The sequence below is a fragment of the Triticum urartu genome, chromosome 5A (genome assembly GCF_056163025.1).
Source record: "Triticum urartu cultivar PI428250 chromosome 5A, HENAU_Tu73, whole genome shotgun sequence".
NCBI lineage: Eukaryota > Viridiplantae > Streptophyta > Magnoliopsida > Poales > Poaceae > Triticum > Triticum urartu.
In genome coordinates this window covers 33,885,016-33,907,488 of record NC_141877.1, presented here as the reverse complement: position 1 = coordinate 33,907,488, position 22,473 = coordinate 33,885,016, and the positions used below count along the sequence as shown (strand labels likewise).

Sequence of the window (22,473 nt, the reverse complement as noted above, 5' to 3'; positions counted from 1 at the left end):
GTGTATTCACCTTGCGACAGCATCTAAAACCAGCACCGTACCGATCGCTTGCAATATGAAAAACGCTGAGGTAGAACACATGGGACCCCAAACATGCAGGGTCGGCCTGCGGCTCAAAGTCCAGAACCGTGAGCCTATCTGAGTATTATATTCTTAGCTAAACCCCCATAAAAAAAGCTAAACCCCCATAATGCCCATGCGTTGTAGAGGGAGTATATTTCTCGGCAAGGTGAGCCTGTGATATAAAAGATTTGTATATTTCTTTACAAAGGGAGTATCTCTCTGTCAAAAAATATATTTATGTGTAACTAGTTACTCATGTCTTTCTACTTCCTTTCGCTGATATGTGGGGCAACCGACAACGGGGTCCACGTGCCATATGCACAAATTAGAGTTCACAACTTCACGGTAGACACACCCCGGTCGTAGCGCCGCAGTAATGCCCAATGAGCCGTCAAATCACAACCCCCTTTCCAGCTTTAGCAGTAAGCTGGACAGACGAAGCGGCAATATTTCACTGGGCCTGAATCCCCATCTCCCTCGTCTGCTTGTTCAGAGAAAACCCCCTCTCGGCGATTGCATAGGGTTTTCTCATGGAGAACCAGGTACGAATTCTTCATCCATCCCCGATAAATCCAAGTCCCTTGGTCGCAGGTAATCCTAGGATGGCAGCCGCCGCCGTTGATGCATTTTTCTTCCTACTGAATCTAGTGTGTTTCATTTGCAGTGCCCAAAGTGCGGTTTCTGCGCCCTCGGCGAGACGCCACACTTGTTCCTTCTCATCCTAACACAGCATTTTGAAGTGCGCACAATATGTTCCTAGAATCCTCTTTTCTATCCGGGAGGGTGGGATTTTTTTGAACATGCTGTGTTCTCATATTATTTTTCCTGCAGTGTATTATTTGCTCTGCCAGAACACATGTACTCAAGATGCTCGGCCTTGCCATAACTGAATACACTAGTTTAATGGTCACAGTGAAGACAAGCCATGGATATAAGTTCCGAGTTGGGTTCATGAACTAAGAAGATCGCTGCTTTTTTATGGCTGAACTTGGATAAACTTTCTCAAGTGTTACGGATTGAAAGTTGGCGCACGAATGTTGATGGAAATAGCAGAACCTGGTCTCATCTTCACTGCGATCTTCCACCCCGACGTCGTTCCAATTTTTCATCCATGTTAGTTTTGTATCTGGTTCTTGCTTGTTGCCTCGATTACTTCTTAATCCACCTATTCTGTCTAAAATCACAATTTAACTTTAGAAGTAGCAACGAATCTCTCACGAAGATGCTACTTCTAACTAATATTTTCTTATAATTGGTGGCACGTGTAGGTTTTTTCAGAGTTAAGCAGTCTGCTCGTTTGTTACTCTGTAATAACCCGGCTGTTACTAATGGCACTGAAGTTGACTGGATCGACATCCACAAGTTCCTACACTTTATTGATCGTCTTGAGGTCCTTGTGGGGCGTTTCAATGGTGGAAGGCCACGTGGGATATGTGTGCCACTTCTGCACTCGTTGAATAGGTCCAACTATGTCGAGAAACTTCTGGTACGAGCTGTTTTCTGTTATATATGTTGTTCATAAACTATTGCTTATACACAGTTTTACAGTTGTGATCTTCTTGAAACAGGAACTGCCGAGTTCTATTGTTCCTATACAGATGCCTGACCATGGTCGGGTCAGACTTGCGCTTGGTCACAACATGATGTTTATGTCGACCTACTCAATTCCCCTTGGAGGTGAAAAGATACTTATTCATGGGTGGTCTCAAATAATGAAGGCCCGTCCATCTTGGAGAATAGGACAGAAGATTATGTTCATGCTTTTTCATGGCTCTAAAGCGAATATCCTGTTTATTGATCACGTTGCGAGATGAAGCCGCTTTCAGAAGGTTGTGGATGCGCGGGGTGGTGCCTGGGCCTTGTCCTGGGGCTTGGCGGCCTCACCCTTGGTTAACTGTAGGCAAAGTAGCACTGTTCGAGGCGTGCTTTGTACGGTTGAACCTGTATAAGTACTCATACTGCTTTCAGCTTTGGTTGTTAAGTGCCCCTGCTGGTTTCAGTTAAGGTTGTTAAGTACTCCTGCTGCTTTTATAGTCTGTCGTGTTTCTTCAGTCCTGTCTTCATCCAGCCGCCAAAACCAAACCAGCGCCGGCGGGGCCGCCTGCTTCTGCCTCCCATGGCTGGCTGCGCCTCAGCGCACGCATCGCCGCCCCACCGTCTCCTAAATCGTTAACGCCGACGTCCTCCGCGCGCTTTGGTGCGCTCGCCGCGGCGCCGCCCTCTCGCGTTATCAACATGGTCAACAAACAACAGGAATCGGTAGAAGTACGTGGAGAGGATGACAGTAGGGGCCCACCACGTCAGCGTATGGAAAAAATAAAATGCTTCCTCCTAGTGTTTTCCTGACATCTGGGACCCACGACATTGTGAGCATATATAGTCAATAGACAAGAGAACATCACAAGATCGGCTGACACCTGGGACGTAGCTACTCGAGCAGTATTTTTTTTGTTTGGTATTGTTGAGACGGAGCAGGGTTTGAACTGGGCTGTGGCCCGTCTAGCCCAGGCTTATATTTTATGTTCACCATGTGACCAGCCCAGCTATTTTTTTCTTTGTGAAAATGAGCATAGTTTATTTTTTCCGAAGAATACCCAATCCAGGCCTACTTATTTTTCTACGCCCTGATGGGCTGCAACTCTTTCAAGACGCCTGCAAATCTTGAAAGTAATATGAAATGGGTTGTAAATATAAAAACAGATGACAAATTGGCAATTACTTTATAATTTCTGAATTTTATCACATTTCAGATTCCTATTTCACTGGGCATTAACCTAATTTAAATATATCTTCAAAGTACTTTAAATCTGGCTGGACATTTCGGTATTAAAAATAGTTTGGAACCCACAGAAATATGCGAAATTGGCCCTGGCCAACCAAAAAAATGACTTCAATAAATTGCATAAGAAGTTTCCATGAGCTATATATAAATTATTATATATAGCCCTGGTGCACTCGGCGCGGCGTGGTCAACGTGGTCAAGGAACGGCTTCTATCGGACGTGGACCGTACGTGGAGAGGCTGATAGCTGGGTCCACGGCCGCAGCAAGGAAGTGCCTCCTTATTACGTGCAAAATAATTATTCATCCACCTGACAGCAGGGACCCACCAGACGGGCCACCAGTATTTTGCAAAAAAAATCATTTCCCCTGACTGTTGGGACCCACCGGACGGGCCACCGTATTTCGTGAAAAAAACGTTCCCCCCGCTGTCAGCTCAGACCCACCGGAAGTGCCTCCTTATTACGCACAAAAAAATGAATACTCCCCCGGCTAGCTAGGACCCACCTTGGTGGGAGGCTGACTTGTGGGCCTACTAAGTTGACGGGGACGAAGGGCTTTGTCAACTTAGTCAATATGAACGATTCTAGCTCCATTGACCGTACGATGTCCATCCAACGGCCTTAGTGCTTCTTCAACCTCTGGTCTTCTTGCTTCAGCCGCCCAAAGTAGCGCCGGCCGTGCCGCATGCTCCTGCCTCCTGTGGCTGGCTGTGCTGCCGCGGAGGCCTCACTGCCTCCTACTATTCCCACCACTGGCCAGGCCCTACGGCGATGGTAGCCTCACACCGCAGCCGAACCAGTGAACCCTCATACTCCTCTCCGCGCGCGCGGGGGCTTCCACTGCCGTGTCTTCCCCGGCTCCCCGTCGTCCCCTTCCTAGGCCTCGCCGTCGTCCACCGCCCTGGTGCTCTCGGCGCGGCGTGGTCAACGTGGTCAAAAAACGACTTCCATCGGACGTGGACTGTACGTGGAGAGGCTGACAGCTGGGTCCATGGCGGCAGCAAGGAAGTGCCTCCTTATTACGCGGAAAATAATGATTCCTCCACCTGACAGCAGGGACCCACCGGACGGGCCACCGTATTTCACAAAAAAAATTTCCCCCCTGACTGCTGGGACCCACCAGCTACACCTTCGCACGCAAGGAAGTGCGTCCGGGCAAAAAAATGATTCGCCCCCCTGACTGTTGGGACCCACCAGCTACATCTTCGCATGCAAGGAAGTGCGTCCGGCCAAAAAAACCAAAACGATTCGCCCCCCTGACTGCTGGGACCCACCAGCCCCGCGACTGCTGGGACCCACCAGCTACATCTTCGCACGCAAGGAAGTGCGTCCGGGCAAAAAAACGATTCGCCCCCTGACTGTTGGGACCCACCAGCTACATCTTTGCAGGCAAGGAAGTGCCTGACAGTCGGGACCCACCTGGTCGAAGCGTACGTAGCGTTGACATTCTGGTCGCGAACGTGTACGTACATACTAGTCGATGTAGAGGCGCGCACGTGTCGTAGCAGAGGCGCGCACGTGTCGTAGCAGAGGCGCGCACATAGCATGTACACGTACGTACAGCGGCCAGGGTGCAAGAAAGAAAATACGGCCACGTATGTGTACATACAGGCGGGGTATCGAACGCCTACTCGCGCATACGTACGGCGAGGGCTCGTGTACATGGCTGGGTCGGAACGGAGAAACAGCGTCGTCGTCGTGTTCATGGGTCGGAACGGAATGCATGGTCGTGTTCATCGGGAGGGCTTGGACGGAAGAGGCGATGGAAACGAGGCCTGGCGTACCGCACAACGGAGGAAACGGACCTCCTACGGTCGAAACGGGGGTCCTGTTGATCGGGAGGGGTGTGGCATACCGCAAAACGGAGGAAACGGACCTCCTACGGTCGAAACGGGGGTCCTGTTGATCGGGAGGGGTGTGGCGTACCGCCAAACGGAGGAAACGGACTTGTGTTAGAGCGCTACGGTCGAAAGGGGGGTCCTGTTCATCGGGAGGGGTGTGGCGTACCGCAAAACAGGACTCCACGGGATACTGTTCATCTCCACCTCGACCCCTCCAGCCTCCACGAGCTACTCTTCATCCACCGTCGACCTCCTCCAGCCTCCACGGGCTCCTGTTCATCCAGCCTCCACCGTGCGCTACTCCACCGGCTACTGTTCAACCACCCCTCCACCGTCTACTGTTCATCTAGCCCTCCACACCACGTGGTCCTGTTCAACCACCCCTCCACGGGCACCCCTCCACCGTCTACTGTTCATCCAGCCCTCCACACCACGGGGTCCTGTTCATCCACCCCTCAACGGGCACCCCTCCACCGTCTATTGTTCATCCAGCCCTCCACCACACCACGGGGTCCTGTTCATCCAGAGGCAACGCCACCGCTCACTGTTCATCCACCCCCCCCACAACGCTCACTTTTCATCCCATCGATCGGCTTCAGTTAGCAGCAGTAGCCAAGGAATCGCTCGATTGGGTTCAGTTAACAGCCATCGATCGATCGCTCGGGTTCAGTAACGTGTAGCCTGCAGTGTAATCTCTCGGGTTCAGTTAGAGCCCAACGCCTCGCTCGGGTTCAGTTAGAGCCAACGCCTCGCACACACGCGCATACGTGTACGAGAGAAACGCGCATCGCTCGGCCCCCGACCTCCCACCGTAACCGGGAACTCCCCGAAATTTTCCTCCCCCTCGCTTCTACCACGGTTTTTTCCGTCATGGACGGCCCAAAGAATGTCATGCAGCTGCGTCTCCGGCCCGCCCAGGACGAAAAGCTCATTTTCTGTCATGATTTTTTGTCATAGAAGTAGGAGCCCACCACATCTATGATGATACCGGATTTTGTCACAATTATCGTCATAGAAGTGTCATATGTATGACATAAATTTTTTTCGTTCGGCCCAAAATGTCACGGATGTGTCTTTTTTTTGTAGTGTTAGCACCCGTGTCAATCAACCAGTCAGGAGAATGACATACTGAAAGAATAGTGGGAAATATACCATACCCAGCATCCTTCATGTCAGTGTCTCCAATGACAACATTAGCGGTCTTGCCGCCAGGATGACGCTTGTCATAGCGATTAGGGCAACTAGGAGCCCAATGATCAGGATCCCCACACACATGACAAGCACCTTTTTTCTTGCCATTGTTCTCCTTGAAGTTCATGTGTTGCACAGCCTTGTTCTTCCCATCAAACATTGCTTTTCCATCAAACTTGCCCTTGTTCTTGAACTTGTGGGGCTGGAAGTTCTGCTTCTGTACCACATTGGCACTAGATCCTCCCTCAATACCTCGAGCACGTGTGTCCTTTGCTCTCGCCTTTTCTTCCACATCAAGAGTGCCAATGAGATCCGGGACGGAAAACTCCTGCCTCTTATGCTTCAGCAAGGTAGCAAAGTTCCTCCATGAAGGAGGAAGCTTAGTGATGATACCTCCGGCAACAAACTTGTCCGGTAGCATACAACTAAAGTGCTCAAGTTCTCTAGCAAATGATTGTATCTCATGAGCTTGCTCAACCACGGAGCGCTCTTTAGTCATCCTGTAATCATAGAATTGCTCCATGATGTACAACTCAGTGCCAGCATCCGAGACCCCAAACTTGGCCTCAAGTGCATCCCACATATCTTTTCCATTATCAATTGACGCATAGGGATCAATTATGTTCTCACCAAGAACACTCAAGAGAGCAGCCTTAAACAAAGTATCCATTTTCTGAAAAGCTTGTGCCTGTTGAGCATCAAGCTCTCCTTCAGGTTTGCCGAGAGTGGCGTCATAGCAACTCATGGTTTGAAACCATAAGACTGCTCTCACGCGCCACCTCTTATAGTGGATACCCTCAAACATAGGAGGTCTCATGGAAGCAGCAAAACCACTCAGGGTAAATTGCCTATAATAAGGTTTTTGGATTGTTGGAAATATGAGAAATTTACCGAATGATTTTATTAACAGAAATACTAGATAAAGCATGACTAATATAGTAGATATAAAACAAGTCATGCGTTCGGACAGAGAGAAGGTAAAGAGCATCTGCATATATGAACTTGAACTAAACACATCTAGAAGAGACACTAGATGAAGTTTCATATATGAAGTAGAACCTAACACATGTAGGACGGAAAGTAGAGCAAAGAACTGTGTCATGACATCTAACAGAAAGAGCAAGAACACATACGGGACACCAGCAGTGGAAGTGCTGGACTTGAGGTCGGTGTCCTCGCCTGCCATGTCGTCGAGGAGATCGTGGACGTCGGGGAAGAAGTCGTCGTCGGGGAACTATTCGTCGGCGACCGGATCGTCCGTGATGAAGCAGCCAGTAGTCGCGCTGAGCGCTCCCCAAAAACCTTATCACCCTTCTCCCGTACAAGACTCAAAAAGGTGTGGTTTCGGAGGCCTACTGTCCCGACCTGCGGTGCACGCCGCAAGCCGGGATGGGGAAGATCGTAGCAACAGCGCAGTGCTCAGGAACTTGTGGCGAGAGGAGGAAGAGGTTCTAGTGCGTCTCTTTGGGAGGAACGACCTCCCTTTTATAGGTGCAAGAGAAGGAGGCGAGAGGGCAGCGACGGGAGGCGAATCAAAGAGACGAAGGCGAAGCGAACAGCCAGCAGCCGAAGGGCTGCACCGTTCGCATTCAAACTCCACTTTTGCAAAAATCTTTTCAGCTTCCGTGTGACCTTTCGTATACCCGTAGTGCGTAGCAAAAATTTAGATATCGGCTCGGCTCATTCCCGCAACCCACGGCGCGTCGAGGCGAGGCATGGCGTGGCGTGGCGTGGCGAGGCGGGCGGCGGAGAGGAGCGCGCGTGGATATCCCTCTTGTTCTCATGCTCATACAAGTGGGGAAAGAACCTCCCTTATAAGGAGGTCCAACTCCCACTCAACTAGCAATGTGGGACTAAACTTTAGTAGTATCCCTTGCCTTGCACAAATGGGCTAAGTGGGCCTCTAGGATTTATTAGGAATTTCTGAAACTGCTATTGGGCTAGGCCCAAAATAGACAAAATTCCAGCAATCCCCCACCGGATCCCAGAGGCACACAGAAATTGCCTTTGGTTCCAAAACACTGTTTTATATACCGGTACTGCAGTGGAGACTGTTAAGTTGAACTTCCACCTAGAACTCTATGCTACACTAGTCAGCAACTTGAACAGTGGACTGGGCCTTGAACTGCAAGTTTTCTGCGAATCTAGCTTCACATAAAGCCTTGACCGATACGTGGCTACCGTGGGTCTTCCCCGCGGGTGGAGCTTATACGTCATACTCCGTGACCTTTCATGAGTTTACTAGAGAGAACCGTACTCTCTGAGTTTACTAGAGAGAACCCTACTCTCATAGATTGCGACGTTTGACAATCAGACTCATATAGGTGTGTTCTTCAAAAGATGTTAAATGGATCTGCCAGATTTTTAGACGTTTGGATATAATCCAATGCAATAACACCGGAGTTTTTCATTTTCCTGGCAGACTTTAACCTTCTCTGAACGTGTCTTGATGACTTCATGTTATCCTTTGATCTGCTCACTTTCGTGATCACAGTTTGATTGTCATAGTTCATAAGGACACCCGGTACAGGTTTCTCAACAACCGGTAAGTCATTCAAGAGCCGACGAAGCCAATCTGCTTCCACCGTAGCTGTATCTAGTGATGTGAGTTCTGCTTCCATTGTTGACCTTGTTAAGATGGTCTGCTTGCAAGACTTCCAAGAAATAGCGCCACCTCCATGAGTTAATACATAACCGCTCGTGGCCTTTATCTCATCAGCATCTGAGATCTAGTTTGAGTCACTATACCCTTCAAGCACCTTTGGGTGCCCGGTGTAGTGAATTCCATAATTTGCAGTGCCTTTCAAATAACACAAAACTCTCTCTAGAGCTTTCCAATGCACATCTCCTGGTTTTGAAACAAACCGACTCAGTTTGCTAACAGCAAAAGAGATGTCAGGTCTTGTAGCACTGGCTAAATACATAAGCGAGCCAATAATCTGAGAATACTTCAATTGGTCTCTAGCAATTCTTTGATTCTTTCGAAGCAACACACTAGCATCATATGGTGTTGGAGAGGGCTTGTTGTCACTATAGCCAAAGCGACTCAAGATCTTTTCCACATAGTGAGATTGAAGCAATGTGATTCCGCCATCATCATCTCTCAACAACTTGATGTTTAGAATGACATCAGCCACTCCTAAATCCTTCATCTCAAAACAACGAGATAGGAAATCCTTGACCTCCTTAATAACATTCAGATTTGTTCCGAAAATCAGTATGTCATCCACATACAAGCAAAGGATAACTCCCTCGCCCCACCATGGCGATAGTACACACATTTGTCAGCTTCATTTACAACAAAGCCTGCAACTGTTAAAGTTCTTTCAAACTTCTCATGCCACTGTTTGGGTGCTTGCTTGAGTCCATACAAAGACTTCAGCAACTTGCAAACTTTTCCTTCCTGACCATCTAGTACAAACCCATCTGGTTGTTCCATATAAATTTCCTCGTCCAACTCTCCATTTAGGAAAGCAGTCTTAACATCCATTTGATGAACGAGAAGACCATGTGAGGCAGCTAGTGAAAGTAGAACTTGAATAGTGGTCAGTCGAGCCACAGGTGAGTAAGTATCAAAGAAGTCTTCACCTTCCTTTTGGGTACTACCCTTTGCCACGAGCCGAGCCTTGTACTTTTCAATAGTACCATCAAGCCTAAGCTTCTTCTTGAATACCCATTTGCATCCTATAGGTTTGCACCCATAAGGACGATCAGTTATCTCCCAAGTTTCATTCGCTAAGATGGAATCCATCTCGCTACGAACCGCTTCCTTCCAGTAGTCAGCATCTTCAGATGCATAGGCCTCTGAAATAGAACTGGGAGTGTCATCTATGAGATACACAAGAAAATCATCACCAAAGGACTTTGCAATCCTCTGTCTCTTGCTCCTAGTAGGAACTTCATTGTTCTCCTCCATAGGACTTTCAAAGTGTTCTATCGAAATGGTAGGTTTGGTAATTGTAACTGGTTCCTAATTCGATGAACTAGGCATCTCCTGATTAGATGAGGTAGCCATATCCTTCATGGGAAAGATATCTTCAAAGAAAGTCGCATCATTCGACTCCATGATCGTACCGACATGCATGTCAGGTACCTCAGATTTTACAACCAAGAATCTATAGCCAATGCTATGAAAGGCATATCCCAGGAAAACACAATCCACAGTCTTTAGTCCAAGCTTCCGCTTCTTCTAAATTGGAGCATTGACTTTCACCAAACAACCACATGTTCGCAGATAAGAGAGTTTTAACCTTTTCTTCTCCCATTCCTCGAATGGAGTTATCTCTTTGTTCTTTGTGGGGACTCGGTTCAGGACATGACATGCTGTCAATATCGCCTCCCCCCACCATGCCTTGGAGAGACCAGATGTGTCTAACATGGCGTTAACCAAATCAGTTAGAGTACGGTTCTTTCTTTCGGCCACCCCATTTGACTGAGGTGAGTAGGGAGGCGTCCTCTCGTGGATTATACCATGTTCCGCACAAAAAGCATCAAACTCATTGGAAAAATACTCTCCACCACGGTCGGACCTAAGCCTCTTGATTTTCCGATCAAGTTGGTTTTCCACTTCACCTTTATAGATCTTGAAAAATTTCAAAGCCTCATCCTTAGATTTCAGAAGATACACACAGCAGTATCTAGTGGAGTCGTCAATTAACGTCATGAAATATTTCTTTCCACCTTTTGTCAAAACACCATTCATTTCACATAGATCTGAATGTATGAGCTCTAGTGGTGCAAGATTTCTCGTTTCTGCAGTCGTGTGAGACTTACGAGGTTGTTTAGCTTGCACACACACACACTTGACACTTAGATCCCTTGACAGTGGTGAAACTAGGGATTAAGTTCAACTTTGCTAGTCGCGACATGCAACCAAAGTTAACATGACAAAGACGTGAATGCCACACATTTGATTCACTATTGTTGCAAACATGATTAGCAACTTTATTGCAAACGTCTGATAAGGATAAACAAAACAGGCCTCCTGACTCATAGCCTTTACCAACAAAGGTTCCATACTTGGATATTACAAATTTATTCGACTCAAAGACAAGCTTGTAGCCATCTCTACACAGAAGAGATCCGCTAACAAGATTTTTATTGACGGAGGGGACATAATGCATGTTCTTCAGCCGCACGATCTTCCCCGAAGTAAACTTCAGGTCGACCGTGCTAACACCACGAACAGAAGCACTTGAACCGTTGCCCATCAGCACGGTTGAAGTCCCTGCGGTCTGATAAGACGAAAACATGAAAATATCACCGCATACATGCACATTAGCACCCGTGTCAATCAACCAGTCAGGAGAATGACATAATGAAAGAATAGTGGGAAATATACCATACCCAGCATCCTTCATGTCAGTGTCTCCAATGACAACATTAGCAGTCTTGCCGCCAGGATGACGCTTGTCATAGCGATTAGGGCAACTAGGAGCCCAATGATCAGGATCCCCACACACATGACAAAGCACCTTTCTTCTTGCCATTCTTCTTCTTGAAGTTCGTGTGTTGCACAGCCTTGTTCTTCCCATCAAACTTTGATTTTCCATCAAACTTGCCCTTATTCTTGAACTTGTGGGGCTGGAAGTTCTGCTTCTATACCACATTGGCACTAGATCCTCCCTCAATACCTCGAGCACGTGTGTCCTTTGCTCTCGCCTTTTCTTCCACATCAAGAGTGCCAATGAGATCCGGGACGGAAAACTCCTGCCTCTTATGCTTCAGCAAGGTAGCAAAGTTCCTCCATGAAGGAGAAAGCTTAGTGATGATACCTCTGGCAACAAACTTGTCCGGTAGCATACAACTGAAGTGCTCAAGTTCTCTAGCAAATGACTATATCTCATGAGCTTGCTCAACCACGGAGCGCTCTTCAGTCATCCTGTAATCATAGAATTACTCCATGATGTACAACTCAGTGCCAGCATCCGAGACCCCAAACTTGGCCTCGAGTGCATCCCACATATCTTTTCCATTATCAATTGACGCATAAGCATCAACTATGTTCTCACCAAGAACACTCAAGAGAGCAGTCTTAAACAGAGTATCCATTTTCTGAAAAGCTTGTGTCTGTTGAGCATCAAGCTCTCCTTCAGGTTTGCCGAGAGTGGCATCATAGCAACTCATGGTTTGAAACCATAAGACTGCTCTCAAGCGCCACCTCTTATAGTGGATACCCTCAAACATAGGAGGTCTCATGGAAGCAGCAAAACCACTCAGGGTAAATTGCCTATAATAAGGTTTTTGGATTGTTGGAAATATGAGAAATTTACCGAATGATTTTATTAACAGAAATACTAGATAAAGCATGACTAATATAGTAGATATAAAACAAGTCATGCGTTCGGACAGAGAGAAGGTAAAGAGCATCTGCATATATGAACTTGAACTAAACACATCTAGAAGAGACACTAGATGAAGTTGCATATATGAAGTAGAACCTAACACATGTAGGACGGAAAGTAGAGCAAAGAACTGTGTCATGACATCTAACAGAAAGAGCAAGAACACGTACAGGACAGCAGCAGTGGAAGTGCTCGACTTGGGGTCGGTGTCCTCGTCTGCCATGTCGTTGAGGAGATCATGGATGTCGGGGATGAAGTCGTTGTCGGGGAAGTAGTCGTCGGCGACCGGATCATCCGTGATGAAGTAGCCAGTAGTCGCGCTGAGCGCTCCCCAAAAACCTTATCACGTGCCTCTCGTCCTTCTGGCGAGATGTTGGTGGTGACTGGCACGGCCAGTGGGCCGGGCCAGCTTTGCCTAGTTGGACTACCGGTAAGGCCAGGTAAGCCTTTTCCTTTTCCTGTTTTTCTTTTTCTATTTTGTTTTCTTTGTTGTGATTTAGTTTAAGAACTAAATCATTTTAGATAATTCTGAAAATTATTTTCGAGGTTAACTGAATTATTTCAAGGGCTCCACAAATAACTTCAGAATATTTGGACCATTTAATATATATATATATATATATATATATATATATAGCATTTAAACTGCTCCAATTCAAATACTTTTGTGTTAATTCAAAAATCCAAAGATGACCTAGAAATATAATCATCATTTTTGGGAGAGGTTTTCACCTTAACCAGAAATCATGAACTTTTCTTAGGGACATTTTGGGTTTATTGAAAAAGATTTTAATCAAGCCTAGATGGATTGATTTAGTGCTAGGGTTTGAACAATTCCCATTTCAAGTTTAAAAGAAATTTAGACATGATGCAACAACCAAGCTAGTCGAAGTGCATAGCAAGGCTAGGGATGTTACACTTCGTATCTGGTTGTAGGGTGTCGACTCTGGTGGCGGAGATGGAGCGTGCACTCCATGTTTCCTATTTGACGCATTAAGAGTCAAAGCGATCGGGTTGGGCTGGCCCATTTAATGCGTATATTCTAGTTTTGGTTTTTGTTTGTTTGTTTTTATTAGTTTAGGAACCATGGAACAGTTTTTGTTTGTTTGTTAGGAACACTAGAATTATGATTTTATTTTCTATTTTTTAACTTTTTATTGAAAGTCCAAAAATAAAAAAAAGAGCTTTATGAAAATGTTTGCATCTTAAAAATAAGTTCACAAATTCGAATTTTTTTCATGTTTTAGAAAAAAATAAAAATTTGAGAAAGCATTCATGTAAAACGTGTTCAGAATTTTAAAAAAAATACAGAAACATGAAATATTTAATTTTCAGAAATTGTTTACAAATTGTTAATGTTGGTTTCTGTTTTCAAAATTTTAAAATATGTTCACGTATACAGAAACTTTTCACAAATTTGAAACTCAAAATGTTCTAGAAACAATTAAATTTGGCCACTAGAGTAGCCTGGTTTATTTACTACAGAATCCGGTTCGAATCCGTCGTTAGTCCCGTGCACCCCAGGCCCAGGCCTTTTCGGAAAGCAGCAGGCAGACCGAGTTGAACTGGGCCGGCGTGGCTCTTCTTGTATACTCCTACTTATACAAGTCTTCCTCTTCCTTGAGATAAGACCATATAATAAATTAAAAAGCAGGAAAGAAAAAGCCGGCAGAGGCGATTTGATCTCATCGCCGGCGATCTCCTCCTTTCTTCGCCACGCACCCTTTCCCTGCATCTCCCCAGTTACAGGTAACGCCGCCCGTCCTTGTGATTTACAGCATCTCTCCAGTTACACAGGTGGATTCACTCGATGGGGATCCCCTTCTCCCATCTCCATGTGTGGCGTGGATTAGCCTAGCGTGCTGACACATCTAGTTAATTCCTGCTGTTAATTATATATCTGATCTGATGCAGGAGCGGTAGATCCATCGGTGGCCATGTCGTCGATATATGGAGAAATTACCATGTACGTATGCAGACATTTTAATGCAACCTTTGTGACTATCGTGCCTGCATGTTTTGAACTTGTATACAGTATAAAAGAAAGAATCGATAATATCAGAAGATGCATTCAAGAGATTGATGGACATATGGCATAAAGTGAATGCCAGTAGATTCAATTTTGGTTGATTTTCACCAAACAAAATAAGCTTTACATTTTCGGACTGGAGGTGTTAAAACTCACACTAGTAGGTAGTATTTTGGTGTAGTAATGTAGTACCTCCGTTCCTAAATGTAAGACGTTTTTGCAGTTCAAATTAAACAACCACGGAGTAATATATCAGCTCAGGCAACCTGTGTCATTACAACTAATTGAGGTTACATACTAATTTGTCTTTTTTTTTCATGCATGCAGTAACGACTTTGAGACACTGCAGACATTGGATGGTTCCGCTTTAAAAGAGTTTCATGAGTTCCAGGATTTTTGGCTTGCTTGCGCCGAGCGCCACATGAGCCTGAGGCCCAAGTCACCGCCCCCCGAGGAGCTGATGAAGCGCAAACAAGAGCGTAAGCGCAAGAGCTTGGTTGTAGCGCTCCACACATATGCCAAGCGAAACAATATGCAGGCATGTCCAAAAATATCATAATCAAAATATTTATGTTTCCTTCCATTTCTCTTAGCCACCGTATATATTAACAAGTGCTCGACTGTTGTTACATGTGTCATTTATTATATTTCAGATTACTGACTTGGAATTTGTGGAAGAGAAAGAAAGGAATCTAGTTGGTGGAGTTGCAGCAGGATATGTGCATTCCAACTTTGTTGCAAAAGGTGTGGATGGCAAACCCACTTTGTTCTTTGCTGAGATGCTTCATGGTTGCTTCTTGGAAGAGCATGTTATTCTCTGCACTCCTTTGGAAGATACGGACTCTGGTAACTATTTCGCTTTTGCTCTAATTGTCTTGACTTTTTGTTAGCATATATATATATATATATATATACTAATATATATAGTACATATTTTTCTCGCGTGAAGGTTGTTGTTTTGGGTGCAATCAGCATGCAAGGAAGCTCAGGCATCCCACATGTGGTGGCTACTTGGGTGGACTCCAGGATGTGCCGTTTCCTTACGTGGAGGAGGACAGTGATGATGATTGCTTTCTTGATTGAATCTACAATATATGTTTCCAACAAGACAGAGCTGCAATATGCTGAGTGCGTAAGGAGGAGTGCTTTGGTGACAGCAGGCTGTGACAAGTAGGGGCCGAAGCATATGTATCTTTATTAATAGTGTTATATAATAATGTAATGTGACTAGAATCATGCATGTGACAATTTCGTTTGATGATTTGTGGTAATAAGTTAGAATGGAGGATGATGTATCATTATAAATTGTTGTTTACTGTTTCTTTTTGACCCTGATAAGTGCCATTCGTGTGGCACGAACACATGACAACTCCGAACATTTTGATGACAAGTTTAGTGACACGAGGATGGCTACTTTAGTTGTCAAACATGACAAATTTCTTTTCGAATGGCAAGTTTCAGTATTTTTTGGGTTTTTTGGATGACAAGTTTAGTTGTAAAAAACGTCAGTGCTGAAATGCTTCATGCCACGCACATGTGTTGTATTTATTATTCGTGTTTTTTTTTGAGAGCGTGCCGTGTTTTTATAGCAAGAAGATAGTATTTGTTTACAAGGGACGGCAGAACAATCACAGGCTGATGATTGCCAAGGTCAAGACCACACCAAAAAACGGGCTTCACCGGTGCTATCTCATTGGCGGTGCTTGAGAAACTTTGCCCATGCTGTTCTTCCGCTATCACGGCCACTCACCTGGACAGACAGAGCCCGGTTGGTCGACAGCTACCTGCAACCAATCCCTCACCGACGCCAACAGCAACCCCACCCCCCACCCGCAGCTATGGTGCCCTCCGGTCTGTGCGAGCCGCCCGCGTCGCCGCCCCCACGCTGCGCTGACCACCAGCCCCCTGGTCTTGAGCAAAGATTGACAAACGCTGAGCACCAAAGTTCTTGTTAGTGGTGTTCCTGGGAGGAGGATTCAATATGCCAAGGCCACCCACCCTGGTGAAGGCTCCATGTGCACAAGACCAAACAAATTCTATCAACAAGACTACCCATGTGAAATTCAAGTCCTCCTTGTCTATCTTTGTTCCATTATCTGCTATATATGCCAACTAGTAGCGCATGGTTTGCAAATTATATCAAGTAAATGCAGGCACTATAATCTTTATATGGACAATGAAACCCAAGTGATAATTCAAATACTTTTTGTTGGTATTATTACGGTTTGATGCACAGAAGATTCCATGCCACAGTTAGCTCATCAATTCGGTGAGATCAACTCGACTGACTGAATTCAGGACAAACTCCTGCAGCACAAATTAGGAGTGGTTGTCTAAGTATACGGATATATATTACATTAGAAAAAGTTACAGCCATTAGAGAACAAATATCCCAGTTAATAGGGCTGATGGGTAGGCTAAAATTCTGATGCCAGTACTAACAAGTTCACATCCTTGTGCAAACGAGATGCCAGTACTTAACGAGACCTTGTCATAATCCACCACACCATTTTTGTCATTCGCAACCACTAGCACATCACATTGCAGCCAACACAAGAAACTAATCCAAACCAAACGAAATCAGGCCTCGTCCCCGCTTTCTTCATCACTTTCGTAAATGAAGGGGAAAACAACATCCTTGTGCCCACCCAAGTAGCCACCGCTAGTGGGATGCATTAGCTCTTTTGCACGGTCCTTGCATCCATAGCAGAAACCTTATAAAACAGGGAAAGTGTATTAGAAGTAGAGATGCATAACAAAAATATCTGCAGAAAACTATCAATCTGAACAGCATAAAGCTAAAGGATAGTTACCCGAGTCATTAGCTTCCAAGGGGGCGCAAAGATACACATCCTCCTCCTCTCTACAATCTGGATGAACCTCCGCAAAGAACAAAATAGATGGGCCACCTCGCATCTTCACAAGAAAGTTGAAGTGCACGTATCCTTTCCCCCCCTCATCAATTGGGTTTCGTTCCTTCACTTCTATTGCTTCGAGGTCAGCATGCTGAAATACAAATGACACATGTAAATTAACTAGCCTGACGAGATATATATTTTATTGCATTTCTAGTCTGCAAAATCAAATCATGGAATTTTAGCTATTCCAAGTAAACAATTAACTAACAAACTAGTCTAAAAGCAAGGTGAAATATTTGAGTATGATGATCGCATACTTGCTTATTGTGTTGATTGGCATAGACGCTCAACGCTATCATCAAGCTCTTCTGATCATGCTCTTGTCTGCGCCTTAGCAGCTCCTCACGGGGCGGTGTCTTGACCCTGCGAATGAGCTGGCGCTTTGCAGCAGCAACCCAGGCATCACCAAACTCCTTGAGAGTAAAGGGTGATGGCCTAGGAGTGGGGTCCTCCCAGCTCTCCAACCCAGCAAATCCATCCCTACATACCAAAATGAACACATTAAAGCATAATCACTAATGACTTAGCATAAAGTTATCTCAAAGAATTAGATGACAAGGCGATTAGATGAATATCTTGTCTAAACAAGTTGTTCATAGAGGAAAAAACCACATGTACATGTGAGCACATATACAATATTCATAGCTACAGATTATTCATTGAAGGAATATTGCAATGATTAGAAGAGCGTCTCGTTGGCAAAGTGGTTGTTATACTGGCAAACACGACGATATGCTATGCTATGTCAAATATGCATGAGATTCGAAAATAAAAATTTGAAAACACTCATTTGGTCCATTGCCAAGGGATGGGTGGTCTGACAAGAGCATGAACAACGTGAGCTACCTCGTCCATTAGCAAGAGTGCCACATCACTCCAGTATCAAGTCCTTCCCTTCCAGTTTGTACTTCCTCCTCTAAGTATCAGATCGGACCGACAATTAAGTTATGTCTTTGTCCCTCAATTTGCTAGCGAAGGCTCAATGCAGAACTTGAAGAAAATATAGTTTTACTTTTGCTACGTCATAATCAGAATGTTGGTGGTGGTCTTGGTACCAGGTGGGCTGTCAGTACCAGAAATTTTCTAGCTTGGACACCCCCTCGTGGTGTTGCAACTTGCTCAGTTCGGTCCTATGAGTCCTTGGTACCGCTGAAATGAGCACATTCTTCATGCTCCAAAGAAATCAAGTGTGTAATTATTGCAAGATTTCCTAATCTATACCCCTATTTTAATAAGAGATTGTGACTGAATAGGTATACATCAATATATCTGTATATATCAATATATCCCAATTTGCATATAAACTAACTCGTATCGCACGTGAATCAGAATGCTCCTGCACGTAGTTGAGCTGTTGATGACAAGTGAAGTCCATGTGAATTAGACTGTTTATGCACTTTGCAACCAAGGGGTGAGTTTTCGTCTCAACCACTGATCTGCATCGAAAATCATAAAAAAAAAGGGGGGTGAACTGAAGCCAAAAATCATGTTTTGTCGACATTAACTCTCTGTTAGACTTAGTGTATCCTTGCCTCCTTGGTATGCATAGTGTGCATGCACTTATAGTGTGAAATGGGGGAGCAATAAGTTTTTTAACAGCAAAATAATAAAATGCATAGGCCACCTGGTCGGGTATTTTGGCATGGATAACGACTGAGAGAACTGTGCAAACAGTCTGTTGCAACAGATATCATTGTCGAAGGCTGAATGCCTATTTGTTGAAGCAATTAGATCGTTTAACACACTAACTGTCACAGACCAAGCTCCTGAGAGCACAGCCGTGAGGAGAGGCCTCCTTTTCAGTTTTATTATTATCCGTCGTTGCCACTAGGGAGGTGTTTTGTTCGCGTTCTTTTGTCCATTATCAGATTACAGCGCAATCTAATACTGTTAAACATGTTTGGTTTCCTTGGCCCATAATTGATTACCCTGGAAACAAATAACAGGGCAGCACAAGGCCCATTCCGCCCACGACCCACCGGTAACGATTCGCGTTACCGCCTTGTCATCCCTCATGGAACTCTGTCTTCTTCCTCCCCCAATATCTGCCGCCTCAGATCCCTCCGCCCAGTACAGCGACCACCCAACCCTGCCCCCAGCCCCGCCAGCCATGGTTGCAGCCGTCCATCCCGCCCAACGTGCTCTGCATGACCAGCAGTGGCACCCGCGAAAAGCAGCATCGTCGGCCGATCCCCTTCACCGCCTTTGGAGCACCTTCTTCGGATCTCTATGCCGCCCTCCTCTGTCCAGATTTCTTTGCCGCGCCATGGCCTTCCCTTCAATTCTTGCTGAATTTTATTTCTTAAGCTGATTGGTTCTTAATTGGGTTGCTGGTGGTATTGATATGTTCTTGATTTCTGATTTATCCAGATTACTACAAACAACCAAACCCTGTCTTGCAACCAGATACTGTTACTGGATGGAGCAAAACAAAATGGAGAATGGTCCAATTACACCGTTAATGCCACCGCAATCTATTTACATTACCATTTCTAAACCAAACACCCCCTAGGTCTTACACGCTAGTCCATGGACAAATTTATTGATCCACGAGTTGGATCACACCATACCTAACAAACTCCAACTCTAGCTTAAGGAAGAAAAACTCTTAACAAACTCAACTCTGGAAACTAATTGACAAGCTTGGTAATAGAGATCACGAGGTATGCCCAATTAACCTGGTATTTTTTAAATGGCAAGTCAGTCTTCTTAAGGGCATGTTTGGTCGGGAGCCATGACTTGCCATACCTTAAGTTAGGCATGTCATACTCCTTCAGGCTGGTGTTCGTTTCCCTACCTTAGCTTAACGTGCAACAAAAATCTCGCCACACTCGCTACTACTTTGCCGCACTTTTTCGCCCATTTTGTGGCGCCGGATTCGTCCAAAAACAGGGTTCCTCTGACGGCCCACGGGAGGGAAATAATAGCGCATACAGGGGTACCTCACCACTCTGGGCAAAAAGAAAGCATGAACTCTCTCGTACCTTTTCCCCTCCTCCCATTCTCCTCCAATCTCGCTTTCATCTTCTCAACTATTTATCTCCTCACAGATCTTCCTCTCCCCAGATTGCTCTCTTCTCCAAATCTGAAAACCCCTCCCGTGTTCAAATCTTTTCTTTCTATATTAGGCCACTCCAAATCCCCCTTCTATTTTGTTTCCAAGACCCCTACTCGCTCCACTCAAAATCCCCATCCAGATCCAAGAAAAATCTTGAGCACCATGGTTGGTTTCTGAGAGCCGCGGATGCTGCCCATTTCATCACTTCATAAGAAGTTAGATGCAATCATCGAAACGGGTGGCCTCACCCAATTTGCCACAACTCAACTAAGCTGTGGAGACAACCAAAGAACCTTGTTTGTGCCACAGCTTAGCCATGCCACAACTGCGTCACCCCACCCGCCTAACCTTAGTTGTGGCAAAATGTGGCTGCCAACCAAACATTGCACTAAGAATCCCGTACAATATGCATGCTTCTAGTTACCTATATGACCTAGCTCGTGTGCAAGTGGTAGGGAGATGGAACCAAATATAAAACGACCACATCGAATTGAGCGCACACGTGCAAATGCAATAAATAAGATGTCTACACACCTGTTGATATGTTCTTCACCAGAAACTGAAATCCGTTCACTGGGAGGAGAAGCAGTTCCACTCGAGGCTGAAGATGAGCTCCGGGTTAATGACATCTCAGCTGATCAAACCTGCAACAAGAGTGGGTGGTGAAATTGCCGGCCGTTAGGGGACTTTGGAGGCAGCTCGGCCCCACGTCGAACTTCACTCCACCCCTCAACTCCACTTCACCTCTGTATATGGGTCTAAAAAAGAGTTTGTTTGAGTAACATGACAAATTACTAGCTACGGCTCCAATTTGTGAAAAGATTGTCACGGAAAGTATGACTACCCCTTGGTGTGGCTAACAAAAATGGTGAAGGGGGAGGTCGGCTACCTTCGAAGCGGTGGGATTGGAGAAAGCGGCCGCGAGGTATTGGACGCAGCGGCGAATTACTGGAAGCAGGTGGCGGCTTGACCTTGATGTACCGTCGCTGGGGTCTTCGAGTTGGCGGCGAATTCCTGGAAGCGGGCCTGGATGAGGTGGCGGCGAGATCCTGGTCGACGGCGGCTGCGTATAGACGGAAAGAAGTTGGCCCAGACGATGAGAGGCGGCGCCGTGGTCCAGGTACGGCTAGGGTTGCGCCATGGAGGGAGGGCATGAGAGACGATCGAGAGCCCTCGGGTGGGGGGGATTGGGGAAGCAATACGTGGCCACTGGCCAAACCGACAAGTGGGCCGGCAGGCAGGCCTAAACGGGCCAGGTACGACACAGCCCACCCAGTCACGCCTAATAATACACGAGCCATGCTGGGCCGGCAATCGTCACAGCGACTTTTTGTCGCCTTAAGCGAGCACAGGAGGAACATGCGGCTAGCCATTGTGCTATAGTTGTCTTTTTGATGTACTACAACAATGCCCGTGCATTGCAACGGGATATAAACACTCTAATACGTTAGCTTGTGATTACCCATCAATAATAATGCGATTATGTAAATAAATATTCATCAAATTCTGCCCGAAGGAATGGTGGAAAGAAAGGTGAAATGAAAAACCTTACACTCTTTTTAAGTAGTACTAGAACAATGCGCGTGTGTTGCAGCGGAATATAAATATTCTAGTATGTTAGCTTGTGTAAATAAATGCTCATCAAATTCTAACCGTGAATTATCTTATATTTTGATTAAAAGTTTGGTAAGTAAATTAAAGTGCAATTGGTTCAGAAGGTAAATAAATTAAGGTGATTGATTATCGTATACATGAAAGGTTGGACGAATGGGTGATGGGAAGAAAGGTGGTATGAGAACCTTGCGTTCTTTTCATGTAGTACAGGGATAGAGATAAATAGGGCGACTATTCTTAATGCGAAACAAGCCCCTTTTTCACTGCTTATTCTCTATTCTATTTCCATATCTGTTCTTTTTCTCCATTTTTACTATTTTTTCATTGTTTTTTTTCTTTGTTTGTTGTCTTTCTTTAGATTTTTCTTTCTTTTTTCTTCTCCATTCTTTGTGTGGCTTTCTTTCTTCTTCTTCATTTTTGGTTTTATTTTTTATTTTTATGTTTGTTTTTTTCACTCTAAATTTTCATATATGTCAAAAATATTTTTTAATAAGTGATAAATATTTTTTGTATGCATATTCAACATTGTCCGAACACTTATTCAACATTTTATAAATATTTTTAACCCTTTTAATAATTATTCAATATTTTTAGAATACATGTTCAGCATTTTTCAAATACTCGTTCAACATT

The 22,473-nt window shown here is 45.2% G+C and overlaps 2 protein-coding genes across 3 annotated transcripts; one reads left to right on the top strand and one right to left on the bottom strand.

The window, feature by feature from the left end:
* Nucleotides 1-13,803: 13,803 nt before the first annotated feature.
* Nucleotides 13,804-15,531, top strand: LOC147967769 (uncharacterized). The gene is made up of 5 exons (XM_087522543.1): nt 13,804-13,970; nt 14,136-14,187; nt 14,578-14,788; nt 14,904-15,096; nt 15,200-15,531. The coding sequence occupies exons 2-5, from the start codon at nt 14,159-14,161 to the stop codon at nt 15,331-15,333; spliced, it is 567 nt and encodes a 188-aa protein (XP_087378669.1). The 5' UTR covers nt 13,804-13,970; nt 14,136-14,158; the 3' UTR covers nt 15,334-15,531.
* A 1,045-nt stretch (nt 15,532-16,576) lies between these two features.
* On the bottom strand, nt 16,577-21,413 carry LOC125506688 (uncharacterized). 2 transcript variants are annotated; one of them, XM_087525381.1, is made up of 5 exons: nt 21,116-21,413; nt 20,761-20,984; nt 17,426-17,648; nt 17,064-17,256; nt 16,577-16,964 (listed from the first exon to the last, which is right to left on the bottom strand). In XM_087525381.1, exons 2-5 carry the CDS (start codon nt 20,853-20,855, stop codon nt 16,831-16,833), a joined length of 645 nt encoding a protein of 214 aa, XP_087381507.1. In that variant the 5' UTR covers nt 20,856-20,984; nt 21,116-21,413; the 3' UTR covers nt 16,577-16,830. The 2 variants fall into 2 exon arrangements, with proteins under 2 accessions (XP_087381507.1, XP_048527400.2); XM_048671443.2 differs by having other exon boundaries at nt 20,761-20,870.
* Nucleotides 21,414-22,473: the final 1,060 nt, after the last annotated feature.